This window comes from Chamaea fasciata, unplaced genomic scaffold (genome assembly GCF_029207755.1).
Source record: "Chamaea fasciata isolate MVZ Bird 193981 ecotype frontalis unplaced genomic scaffold, bChaFas1.0.hap1 SCAF_3, whole genome shotgun sequence".
NCBI lineage: Eukaryota > Metazoa > Chordata > Aves > Passeriformes > Sylviidae > Chamaea > Chamaea fasciata.
In genome coordinates this window covers 15,852,212-15,866,209 of record NW_027094088.1, presented here as the reverse complement: position 1 = coordinate 15,866,209, position 13,998 = coordinate 15,852,212, and the positions used below count along the sequence as shown (strand labels likewise).

Sequence of the window (13,998 nt, the reverse complement as noted above, 5' to 3'; positions counted from 1 at the left end):
TCTCTTCCAGGTTCTCTCACTGTTGGATTCAGGCTGAAGCAGGGCAGAAGGCTCATCCCAAAGTGGTGGGATCTACTCTGACTTTCACATAAGCAAATAGCTCTGCTTTTGAACCCAGACTGCACCTCTCCTGGCATGCTGTGGCTGCCACTGTGCACTGCCTGAGGAGATATCTATAGTCCTGCTGAAGCACCTGGGATGCTGGAGGTGTGTGACACATGCCACTGGGCAGTGGCAGAGCCAGGAGTAGAGCCCAAGGTCTTTGCCCCAAGGTCCACAGTCCCCCTGTGGGGCCGCAGATCTGGGGCCTGTCCCAGCCTGCAGCAGAGGACACCACGCCCCATCACTCCTTGCCTGCAGTGCCCTCCTCTACCTCCTGTCCTTAAATGATGCAGAAAGTGTGCTAAGGACTTTCCTGCTGGAAGGACTCAGCAGGAAGCAGCTAATGCAACCTCTCTTGTTCATCCACAGGACTGATGTCCAATGGGTAATAAAACCACAGGCTCCTTTCTCATTAATCCCTAATTATGCTCTCTCTCACTCACAAAGCACTTTCTGTCATTAGCAATGGAAAGCTGAGAGCCTGCCTTTAACCTTCACATGTTGTGAGGAGGCAGACCTGAACACCTTGCTGTGATCTTGCATAAAACATCTCCTTGCGCTGCCTCTCAGGGGCTCCTGGAAAAGAATCTCCCTTTCCCCAGTGCAGACAGAAAGCAAAATCTCTAGAGGAGCACAGCATCTGTAGAGAGAGGCTGGAGATGTCCACTGGCTGTGACACTTGTCCACAGAGTGACCACAGGACCAGGCTTGCTCTTGCCCTGATGCAAGAGCCCTGTGATGGACCACAGAGGCCTGAGCCAGTTGCCCTGCCCCTGGTCACTCATCCCAGATGGGAGTAGAGAAGGAGACCTGACAATTTTGAGAGCTTCAATACCTTAATTTAAAGCCAGGCTGGGCGTGGAGGCTGAGGCACCCCATGTTCTGAGACCACACAACATCCTTCACGTGGTGCAGGAACCAAAGCTGAGAGAGAGAAGAGATCATAGCTGAACATCAGCCCCACTGCCAGTTGTGTCAGACAAAACCCCACCAAATCAGTAGGATGAACTCCTGGGGGTTAGTGTGCTGAGCATACGGTAGGAACAGGCTCAGGCAGGCAGCTAGGTTACTGCAGCTGGAATATCTGTGCCAGCCCTCACTGCTGCTGGCAATGTGGCATTTGCTGCCATTATCCTGCTGCATCCTGTGCTGTCCTGCCCACGATGGGGGCACTTACTCCCAGCCAAGGCCTCAGGGGCCAGAAATAATACCTGTCCCAGATGGACATACAACATCAAACCCACAGGTGAATGTCAGAGACTGATGCCAGACACAGCCCTGGCTTGCAGTAAGGGTGCCTGTGCTCCGTCCCTACCCTTGGCCCACATCACTCACACCAAGAGCACCAAGGCCACCTGAGGGCTGTTGGTCAGCAGGTCCTTTACCACGTGCTCCTCTCTGGCTTCCCAGCCACTGGCTGAAGCTCTGGGATCCTGTAGGATGGTGCTCCATGTCCCTTTGTCCTTGTGTTGGCCATGAGGACCTCACATTCTTTGTGCAGATGAAGCAGCTGCCAGGTGCCCACACCAGAGCCCACTGTAAGGAACTGGATCCAGTACCTCTCCTTGTGTGTCTCTCCAGGGACAGACAGGTGCAAGGAGCCTGCACTGTCAAGCAGTCCTCAGCTCCTGCTTTGTGAACTTGGCCAGCACAGCCTGATCCACATAGGACAGCAGCCCCAGGATCACTGTTCTCCGACTTCAAGCAACAGAGGGTGTCCCAAAACCTTCTTATCTCTTGCTCCTGGGAGGGAGAGAGAAAGAAGGCATAGAACAATAAAGGAATCAGAAAAGTTTTGTTTGCTGCCAAAAGAGGTTGTTTAGACCATTTCCTTTAAATGCTGGTTCTTCTCCTGCAGGGATTGGTGTTAAGAGGTGTGAGAAGCAGCCTTAAGTTCAGATCTGGACCTGTCCATGTCCAGGACTGTGCATGTTTGTCTGATCCTCAAGTGCTGGAAGGTTTCCCTGCTGTGACCTTGAGACTGACCCACTGACTGATGATTTGTGCCCATCACAAAACACCAAGGAAAGCCCTGGTAAAGTGGGGGACCTTTGCTTAGGTAGTTATAAAAAGGGCACTTGGATGAAGTGAGTTTGGAGCTGAGTTTCAGAGAGCTCTTCGAACAGCACTGGCAGGGGGTGCAAAAATGTAGGAAGCAAACCTCAGGACCTACCAGCAGGCAGAACAACTCCACTTGATTAATTTCAGTGGATAATCGGGAAGGGAAACTAACTGTGCCAGTGGGGAGGGGGATGATGAGGCAGCTCCTTGCTAGGAAGGTGAGGAAGCCCTGGCTGCCAGGCAAAACATGGATTGCATAAGGCAGCACTGTTAAAAGTAATTTTGCAAGCTTCCCTGGAAAGGTGGGTAGCTTCCCAGCCTGCCAGTGAGAATCTTACTGACAGTGAGAGATTATTCTTTCCTTAAAGAATTCAGGGTCTTGCCCATCTGCCAGGAAAAGAAGCAGGAGGAGCCATTTGGATGTCTTTAAACACAGGACATCAAGTGAGAAATGTGAGCACAGAGAGGAGACAGCACCCTGAATAGCTACAGGGACACACTGCTGTGTTGGCAATGCCAACACTGGTGGGCAGCCTGTCATGTAAGAACAGAGAGAGGCTCCTCCTGAGCATTCCAGTGATCCTCCTGGGAACCACCTCACGGAGGATGTTCTTTCTCTCCTCACTTTCTCAAAAGACCTCTGAATAAAGAAATATTTTAACACAACCTTTCAGCCTCTAAAGACAGGATGACATGCTCCCAACAGCTGCACCCAAGCACTGGAAGGAGCTAACATCTTCCCTAGCACCTCTATCCTATTATCCCTAACATTTCCCTCCCCTTTGGGTTCAGTGTTAATCTACATCCATTCCCCTGGGTCACTGGACACCCAGCAGTTCAAAGAGCAGAGCAAGCCTTGAAGGAAGGGGAAAAAATAGTGCAGGGGGGCAGAGGGCAAGACCCAGCAGCAATGTTAATGCCAGGTTACGGCTCCGCAGAAAGCAGTGCCTCCTGCTCCTCCCACAGCATCTCCTCGTGCTCTCACACCATGCAGCAGCTTATCCTCTCCTGCTACCTCTCTTGGGGATGCAGAAGCAATGCTGAGGACTGAGCCCCTTGAACTCTTCTCTGGTAAGGCTGAAGGTGCTTCTCTGCTCCCTGAAGCTGTGGGTGAAGAGGCCCTCACCTCCTCCCTCAGACAAGCAAGATGGAAAGAGAAATGCAGGGAAGAGGCTGCTGACCACCAAAACCATTACACTCACCTGCACCTGCACACCTGCCTCTCTCATGTAGCCCAGCATGAAGCATCTCGGACGCAGCAAACAGTCTCCCCTATTCTACCGAGAGCAGCAAGGCCCACCAGAGAAAATTCAGGTGGAGTTTTGTTCAAACTCTTCCTGTCAGTCTCCTGCATGTCCCACCACCAGAGAAAAGTCTTCCCAAAGACCTCCAGAAAAGGGGATGACAAACCATCCGGAGGCCCTACTGTAACAGAACAAAGACATCTACTTCAAATCTCAGGGTCTGATATCCACCCCTGACAAAACTGCTTGCCCAGCAAGGACAGAGGCAAACTCTGTCCTCCTCACATGCCTCAGCCCAAACCCTCTAGGGCGAGAGTCACCCAACCATGGTATAAGCACAGACCATGCTCCCTGCTTCCAGGCGCATTTTCTGGTTGAGATTGCTTGCAGTGTGATTCAAAGTTCTTATTTCCTCAGGAAAAAAAGACTACCTTTTCTCCACTGTACTGAACTGCAAAGAAGGGGTTTGGGGCAGCTGACGGGTGAAAGCTTTGGCTTCCATAACTAATGTCTTCTGTAAGGACAGGTAAGACAAAGAAATACATTTTTTCATTGCGTATTTGTGAGGAAACCAAGAGGAAGAGACAGCCTCTTTTCCAGAGTGACAAGCCATTCATTTTGACTTTGGGGAAAGGATTTGAATGCTGTGAGCATACACAGACATGGCCAATATCACTTCCAGCTGCAGAAACTGCTACCAGAGTCTCTGTTTCTTCCTTCTGCCACAGGATACCTGCTGGAGACGTGGGTATTTTCCTAGGCCAGCACAGCAAGGCTATTCTCATTGGGTAATGAGGAGCTGAGAAAAACAGCCCTTGTGCCTCCACACCTGATTAGCCCTCAAGCAATGGAGAGAGAAATCAAGGGGCCTGTGATCTGGAATTACATTAAAGAAAGGTCCTCTAAGAATATGAACCTTGCCGTAGGTCATTTCTTGTGTCAGTGATTACACGGGAGGTAACAGAATATAGCTAAAATGGACTTACCCACCTATCACTACCTAAGACAGGTTATTCTTCAGCAATTCTGGTTAAGCAGCATAGCAAGGCTAAAGCTGAGCTGTACTTCTTGCACACTCAAAGGTTTCTGTGCCTCTACATGAAGAAGCTGGAAGGGAGGGTAGAGCCAGACACCCTAACCCCCAACACACGCCTTTCCAGCCTCTGGAGAGATGTGGGGTTCTCCTCCATCAATAGCCCCAATCCATGAGTCAAGCATGGAAACAGACAGGAGTCTGCCTGAGCCAGCTGCCCATATGATTGCCTTACAGGTGCAGTAAAAAGAAAACAACAAAATTAAACACGTGCAATGCTTCAGGTCTTTATTGTTGCTGTAGAGTAACTGGTACATGGTTAAAACATTCTAATAATATCATCAGTGAAATCTGAAAACTAAGGCTTTCTGTAGGTTTGTAGTGTCCTGGTGTTTCCTTTCACACAGTGCACATATAAAATCAGGTTATAAAAACATTGATCTTTTTTAAACAACACCGATTGAGGCAATGCACAAAACTAGGAACTACATTTCCTATGATTAAGACAACACCTTACAGACCAGCTTTGGGCCTTGCAGCTTTGAAGTCAAGAGAAAAATGTCTTGGTCTGACATCCAGCTACCCAGATGAGCCTGATGACACACACACAGATAGCAGGCTTTCAACCTTCTATTCTGAGCAGACAGAAAGAAACCCCCTGATGCTGATGAGGAAACATTTGATTGAGCAAAGGGGAGCAGCATCCTTAAAGCACAGCCTTGATCCCAAACAATGTATGCAAGACCCAGAAAGACCTGTAGGCCCTGCAGAGAGCTGCTGGGACTGCAAGAGAAGGTGAACAGGGACAAGCCTGCTACTGAGTGAGACAAGTCCCAGTGCCAATCCATGGAAGAGGGCTATGTGATTCCTGGAGTACTAGCACCTTTATCCCAACAGCACTGAAAAAATTTCAAAGTGATTTACCCCGCACAGAATCACAGAATGATTTAGGTGAGAAAAGATCACTGAGTCTAACTGTAAACCCAGCATTGTCAAGTCCACCACTAAACCATGTCCCTAAATGCAATCTTAGTGATCTTTGAAAAGGGAAACAGAGTAGGAACAAAGTAGTCTCCAAGAAATCTGTATATCAGAACCTTTTGATTAAAAATCTACATTTTCACCAGAGGGAAAAAAAAGCGTTCACAGAAATATCTTCCCCCCAGCTCCTTAATCACTTTTTAAACAATGAAGCTTCTCTATCCACAAAACTTTTAGTTTTCATTCAACGTTTTTCCCATCTTGCCTTTCTAATTGACCTGGAAAATGATGCACATAACCTAAACATTTACATCAGACACAAAGCCAACACCCCTCCCTCTGAGAGGAGGATTCTTCACTTACCACTCACTCTGCATCATGGAGTTGGGCATTGCTAAATGACACTGCCCACTGACAAGCAGATTATTCTTTCTCTTTGATCCAAACACATGAGAGAGGAAGATGAATTACAGATTTTGCAGGATGTTTTTACCACATTACAGCAGGTTACATGTTTGGCTCCAGCTGGAAGAAAATCCCTTATAAGGGTCAGCAATGGATTGCATTGACTTCATTTTCAGAGCCCAACTTTAATTACACAGAGACATAAATCCTGTACTGTGCCTTGACCAAGACTCACACTGGTGTTCCTGGTACATCTGATGACACCACAAAGTTCTCTGAATGACTGAGAAAAGTGTAGCTGGTATTTTATGTCACCAACACATGGAACCTGTCCTCTGAAGTCATTCCTGAAGATGATGTTAAGGCTATTGGAGTAGGCTGGCTATGGTTACTCCTGGTATGAAAGCACAGCCGTGGCTCAGGAGACTGGAAGAAACCTTGCAGGTCTCCTCTGCATTAACCACAAATGAGGTTTTTAGGTTTTCCCTTGCAATGGGTTACCTGAATGTGCAGGGTATAAGCTGAAGAAAAACCAGGCTATGGAGGTTTAAGCAGCAACCTTGCCTGTGACATCACAGAATTGCTTTAAAAAAAGACCTCAAGGTGCAGAAATGACCTCCTTCCACTCACGACAATGCAACACCAGTTGTCAGGTACACAAATACAAACATGAAAAAATCATTAAGAAACATAACCCTAAATATAAACCTACTTTTATTTATTTTTAAGAAAAAAAGGATTAAAAAATTTGGAGTAAACCAGATGGCTTCAAGTACTTTCCGCATCATAAACAATTAATTATCATAAGCATAGATTAAAAAAGACTTGTCACCTTGCAAGGGACAGGTGAATAGAGGCTGGTGATTCATTAAAAAAATGGTCTTTGAAACAAACACGTTAGACAACATGCTTAGTGTTGTAATTTAGAAGCACACAGGTGTGTCCACCATGCCGACCCAACACCTGAGATATGCAGCAGAGTAGGAGAAACATTTTGCGCTCTGGACTTTCACATTTTATGGCAACGCCACTCAACAAATGGAGCCAGGCCATCTGGGTCCAGCTCAAACAAGCCCTCATGCAATAAAAAAAAAATATTTAGTAAGTCAGAAAGGTTTTGCAGCAATATAATTGATCAAATTGTCTAAAATTTTGGAGGTTGCAAAACAATTTAACCTGAAGACATGAAGTGTCTCCGAAGTGCTGGCAATGTTTTTGTCTTTTTCTACGTAAGCCTGAACATTACTTTTATTATATATGACAAGGGATACACCTGAAAGTGCCTTGTCTGAGTTTAAGCCTTCAGGTTTTATGAATGTCATAAATAAGGGAAAGTACCGAAAGTTGTGAAGGAGGTTGAAAAAGTAATGATGTCATCAGGCCAACAAAACCAGTATGCAAAGGCAAGATGCAGCTCTTCCCTGTGCTAAGTCTAAAACCCAAACCCATCTCTTGTTCTACCAAGGAGAGAACCATTGCATTTCAACAGGTCTGTCTGACATGCATGGAACAGACAGTCTTTCTGCTTATGTACATGGACATGTGAAATGCCAAAGAAAGCAATGTGAAAACCAAAATTAATACTTTAAAAAAATTAAAGAAAGAAAGAGAGGTAACTTACTGAAAGCTAAATAAAATGTTTTTGACCAAAGAATGTCTACAAGGATACAAGGAAACCTTTTTTGAAAAATATTTTCCAGTTACTCAGAGACAAACAGCTATTTTTGCCTCTGTGAGAAAAAAAATACCAAAAACCCAATAAAAAACCAACTCCCCTATCCTGCAGCTCTGCATACTACAGTAGGAACAAGTCTCCCACAGCTAACAGGGAGACTAGAACAGTATGAAGTAGCGAGAGATAAAAACTATTAAATAATCAGCAAACACTTAAATGGAGGCAGAGTGAGTACTGTACTGCTTTCTGTACTATGACACAAGACTGCAAGGCTTAAAAATCCTCCTGAGTGACCAAGCCAGAATAGCTGAATAGTTGGTAGGTTCAGTAGTGTTTGGAAAAGCTTATGCAAATATATCACTTTCAAATAAGTTTGAGTATTTGAAATAAAAAAAAGAAACAGAACAACTTCTCCTTCAACTTTCACCTACCAACAAAACTTACCAGTTTTCCAAATTCGGTGCTTACTTCACACCAATGTGACTCTAAAGAAATCATACATCTGCCTCTCTTTGCTGAACTGTTTGGGTTTCTACATGAAACATCAGTGCATGTCACATTTATTAATGTCCTTATGATTGTTCAATAATCCAGCAATTTGTTTCTTAATGACAGCAGAATGCAGTTGCTAGCTGCTTGTGAAAGCAACATCGGAATTACATTCAGAGATTAAAAACTACCATTTTCACGTGTAGCAATAACTAACATTTTTCTTTCTCTTCACAGAATCAAGTGGAAAGGTCTAACAACGGCGATAGTAAAAGACAATTCTCATGCAAAAATTGTTCCCTGTGCATAAAATTTGCAGGGCATCTCAAAACCACCCTTCCTCTACCCTGGAACTAATTGATTTTTACTTTTGTGTCATGAAATTTCTGTTGCTTTTTAAAATACTGATGGCAAGTGAGTTCAATGAGTTCCAGCCCACCAAATATCTTCTGCTGCACAACAAAAAAGACGATCATGGCAGCAAAGTACCACTGTGCAAAGCTGTACAGGTACAGCAGCGCAAGCATTCCCAGCGGGAACACCGTCCAGTAGAGGAGCGAGGCGCACTTCACGGCCAGGACCCTGAGCTCGGATTTACAGGGCGGGACAATGCTTTGTCCTGCTGCACTGAAGCATTTTCCACCTTCGTAGAAGTGTCGCAGTCTCTCCTCTTTCTCTTCCCAGCGCTGCCGGCACCAAAGCTGCAGCTCCTCCTTAGAAGTGGGCACTGTCTCTATGGGGTATCTCTGGACATGGAAGTGAATCTCCTTTGGGAAGTTTCCTTCCAAAAGGTGCTTCTCTGTCTGAGGAATGTTTTGGGGGTACGCCACAGTTATGTCATGGATGGCATCGAGATTGTTACCTAGAAGAAAGGTTTGGGGGAAAAAAGATCAGTACAGATCATGCAACAGTCAGAATACTACTCTGCTTCAAGACATGATTGAAAACTGTCAAAATTATGGCAGAAATCCCAGAGATCCGATAACTATGCAGACGGTGTTTCATCTGCTAGAATACCTAAATGCTGAAAGGTCAAACTTTTCCCAATCACTGCCTGTTCTGAATCTGAACAAAAAGCTTTGGGAACAAGATTATACGCAGTACAAACTGATGCAGAATTACAATAGTAAGAGAATTAAGTCAAATGTAAAGGAGAGAAGAGGCACATCTGGTCTTGGATAACGAGTGCTGTATATGTGAGTCTGATGTTCAGCTGTTTGGGTAAAGGGAGCATAGCTAACCATTCAAACTGCAATTGCAGATTAGAAATTCAAGGGGCTATTGATGAAAAACCCCCTACTCTTCATTAGCATGCCTAATTGAGCCAACATTTTTGAAAGGATATCAGTACTGCCAAAGCAGGGCTTGCTAGAGCATCCTTGTACTAAGTGTTTTTACATTTTGCACTTACTAAATACTGTCTTTATCCCCCAGCCTCTGAACAGACATTCTTTTTAGATTTCATAAAATAAATTCTGCTAGTGTAAAACTGATCTAAAAATAGGCATGTGGTGCACTGGACGTTGCATAACTGTTAAGTTCTGCCAGCAGTGATTTATGTTGCTGTTTTTATTTGGCTGGCTGGCTGGCTCAGGGCAAAATAGAATTGGAGACTAAAAGCTGTCTCCAGTTGCAGCAATTGAAGACTTTTGTTCTCACAGATGATGCCACTTCTTGCAAAGATGATCAAAACCTACTCTTTAGCCCCATTCTTCATTTTCATTTCCTTTCCTTCCCTGGCATTTTGGTTTTCCTTTACAACCCTAAAAATGACAGGGCCAGAATAGAAAGTTACTTTAAAAGGCCATGTTCAAAATGATGTATTTAAAGTTCAACTCCAAATATCACAAGAGGGGGGAAAAACCCTATTCAGCCTTTCAGAGTATTTTATAATTGTGCTGTCTTGAAACTATCTCTCTTAGACAGTTTTGTGGCAGGTTACTTGGGGTTTTAAGGAGATTTATATGGCTCCTCGGACATCTATCAGAGCAAAACTCAATATACCATCTTTTATCTAGCTCTGGGATCACCTTTGAACTGAGCAGAGAATCCCTGTGTTCTGTACAGGTAAAACCTTTCAGATATCTTTCCAAGAGATGCCAAAATTGATCATGTCTTAGAAACTCAGCTCTAACAAAGGGAAATAATTGCCAGCCTGTTGCACCTTAGCACAGAACATTTTAGTTTTGAGAATGGCTTGCATTTTAACTCCCCTATTTCAAATATTTCTGCCATCCGATTTACAGTCATCCTGCAGGACAGACATCCATCCTTTAGTTCTTGGCCCAACCAGGAGAAGGGCTGCTACATAAACCTCCAAGAGACTTCCTTCTCTTCCCATCTCCTTCCCCCTGATCCTCCATAGCTCCCCAGGTCTAGTGGAACACAAAACCTACACACTTTACCCCAGAAGGGAGGCTAGAAAAGTCCAGCTTTCCTGATATCCTTGCATCAAAAAAGACTTTTCTGAAATGAGATTTTGGCCAGATGAGTTTGCTGCACATCTTGCAGTCATTCATGTCTGGGCAGCTGAAGTATCAGTCTGCCAACTACATGAACTACTTGAAAAATCAAGGCTTTACACTTAAAGGCCACTGACATACAGACCACAGGTAATAAATCATCAGATCTGCTTAAGACACAGATTTTCTGACTCTGTGCAAGCAGGACTGGCAGGACTGGCAGGACTCCCCGCACTCACATAGCTGGTTTGATCTCTTTAGCATGCAGATATATTTCTCCCCATCAATTCCTGATGAGAAATACGAAAGCCTCTACTCCTTGCTTATGGATCCATAGCATCCCCAGACACGATACCTTCCAGCAGGGCTTCCCACCAGACAGTAGAAGGTCCAGACTATATTTATGGCTTCTTAGTTAGTCACCCAGAACAAAGCTCAAAGAGCTGCAGAGAAGAGGGTGGATGTTACTGTTTCGACATTATACATGGGGAAATTGAGGCAAAAGAATGATTACATGGCCTGCTCTGTGTGTCCAGATGGAACCAGTATCTCCTAATTCCAGCTCCAAGGTTCACCTATGAAAGTGTATTTTATACAAGAAGAAAAGAAACTTCAAAGGTATATTTAGCATATCTGAAAGAACAGAAATATCAGAAAGAGAGAAGACCGCAATACCAGGTTTCATACGCAAGAGGCTCCTTGCTTGGTCATCCAGATTTAGTATCTCCATACAAATGGCAGCCTGAAGCTTTAATTCCCTGGCAAGGCAAACTACAAGGCAATCTGCTAAAAAGAAGGAAAGTCACCACAGCAGACAAAGGTAGACCACTCAAAAGAAGGCTAGGTTAAGGATTAAACCTTAGGCTAGGTTTAATCAGGCAGCTCTGAACGTGCATCCTTTGAGCATCTTTACTGTCTCTTTCCCTGTGAAGTTAGGCTGTTGTTTCTGCAATCTAGAGATATCTAACAACACGTGTTTCAGATCCATAACAAAGTGCCGGTCAACCAGAAAATCAAGAGATCGTAAGTGAAAATATGGGGCAGTCACTGACCTAAGGATGTTTTTTCCACCTGAATTTAAAGACCTGCTTCAACAACTTGTTTCTGCTCATTTTGGAAAAAAAATTCCACATGGGAAGCCACATCATTCTATGTCTCTAGTGGATCAAAAAAGAAGTAAGCAAACATATCTGTTCACAGCTCAGAGAAGCTGAGGAGGACAAAACACTTCTTGCAATATTTTCAGTGACATCTGAGGGATGATCTTTATCCTGTAAGTATCCATAACCCCTTGAGGAAGAAATGAAGGACAAAGGAAATCAAATAACGTTCAGAGATTTGCATCTGAAATCTAATTAAGCTAAGAAACTGCCATTTAGGCTAAAATGTCAGGCAGGTAGCCCAGCTCCTCAGCACGAACAGAAACACCAATTTCAGTAGCTTTACAGTCTCATGACTTTATTCCTGCAGTAGTAGAACTAGGTATTCTTCATACCCAAGAATAATATTTTGTCTTATGCTTTATAAGAGCACCTCAGAAAAGGAAAGCTTACTGCAGTGCTCAGAAATGAATATAAAGTTTATTTCTAATTATTGTTAAGCAGCTGTAAACTGTACAACATGCAGACAATGATTAATCCATGTGGCAGTCTCCATTTTGGGATGACAAAATGCCTCAAAAGCACTATTCTCTAACTTACTGAACTTTCTGTGCTCCAATCAAAGTTATTTATATTTGAGCTCCGTTGATACACGACATTACTTCAGGCGATTACAATGCACAGCTGGTTGCTTTGGGCACTGGACTCAGAGGTGGCATAGGAAGAACTTGACCAGGCTCAGGACCAAAATATCAGCATCAGAGAAAGACAGTTTTTTAAAAAACACTTCCAAGGAAAAATGAGGACATTTTCTTCCACTACACCAGTTGTTCCATCAGAATTTTTATCCTGCAGCATCTGGTAGCCCTATACTGCTCAGCTTCTGCAACCAGCAAACCTGCCGCAGCAAACCTGTGCACACATTCCCAAAATGCTCACACACAATACACACAATACATGGGCACAGCCAGCCAACATCTTTTATCTCATCACCTATTATACACTTTACAACCAAGAGCCTCTTACTAGGTTTAAAATAAAGATGTTACAGGTTAACTGAAAATTACTTTTAATTGTGTGTTCAATAATACCATGCCAGCACAGCATTTTAATTCTAGGGGAAAAAACCCCAGCCTGAATGTAAAAGGCAGGATTAAATTATTTTCAGCTTCCTTCAAACACATTCATAAAGAGAATATTGCAGCGCAGCTACAACTGGAGACAACTGCCAGAGGTGAAGCTCAGCCCTACGGCACAATCCCAAGTGAAAATGGGATGGACCCAGCCCCTGGTCTTGGATGGATGGGCCCACTCCTTGTGCTAAAGCCTTGCTTGGGAGCTCAAGCACAGCCTGTTCCTCAATTCTGACTCACAACAACCACAAGGACACTTGCTTGCTCCTACCCAGTGATGCTGAGCAAGCTCACAGCGAGACAAAGGGATCTGTACAAACAGGGCCAAAATAATGATTCAGAACAGGAGCTCTGAAAGCCAGAATGACCACCAGTGAGCTACAAAAGAGGATGGCCCCGAGGCAAATTCATGCAATGAACTGCTCAGACTCTCAGAAGCCTCAAAGGTGAATTCTCCTTGGTGAGTCTCCTTGGCATTAACAGGGAGATTACCCACTTCCATCCCTTGCAAGGATCTCAGCAGCCCTAATTTGTTCTACTTTGGTTATCATTGACATTCCTTTAAACCTCACAAGGATTATACTGGCTCTTTCCCTGCTCTCATCCAGCAGAGAGGATGCTATTCTTAACCAGGGTACACCACAGTACAGCAGCTGATGAGCTGCTGAGCCACCACGGGGAGAAGCACACGGAGGTGCTCTCACAACAGAATATTCATTCTTAAATTAAGCTGCTCTGTTGAGAGTGGGACCTGTATGTGAGGCTATTTCACCTTCCCGCTCAATATAACTGCTTTCTGCTGCAAAGTGACACACCTGTCCCTTAATTGCACAGCTCCAGAAAATTAATACATCTCCAGGTTTCCATTGAACACTGGCTCTCACTCACCCACCTATGCCTTAATATCCTCCACCCTATTCACATTTCCTTAGGAAACCCGATAGGAGGAGGCTTGGCACTTCTGTAAATAAACTGATCAGCAAGATAATGAAAGAAAACATGGAAACAAGTAGAAGAAAACTTGTCAGGTTATACAATATCTGAGTATTATATGTTAGCCTTAAACACAGACACACTTTCGGACATTAAAACAAAAGCCATCTAAAACTGCTTACTGGGAAATATTACTGTCTCGGATCATAAGATTTGAGTGATTTTTCTTTGAGAACACAGTATCAGGAGGGAGCAGCTTCAAGGATTTACAGCTCCTCCTGGGAAGTATCATGCTTGTGAGGATTTAAAACTTCAGGCAGTCCTCTTTAAAGCAGCGGTGTCAGCTGGGGTTAATCTAAATCACTTTCAACTCAGTAGTT

General features: G+C 44.2%; 1 protein-coding gene across 6 annotated transcripts in view; it reads right to left on the bottom strand.

Annotated features, from left to right (window-relative positions):
* Positions 1-4,711: 4,711 nt before the first annotated feature.
* LCLAT1 (lysocardiolipin acyltransferase 1) overlaps positions 4,712-13,998 on the bottom strand; it is a 112,174-nt gene continuing 102,887 nt past the window's right edge. For all 6 annotated transcript variants that reach the window (XM_066178127.1, XM_066178129.1, XM_066178131.1 and 3 more), the window contains one exon: positions 4,712-8,852. In XM_066178127.1, coding sequence (XP_066034224.1) covers positions 8,344-8,852 — 509 coding nt within the window. In that variant the 3' untranslated portion in view covers positions 4,712-8,343. The remainder of the gene's footprint in view (positions 8,853-13,998) is intronic.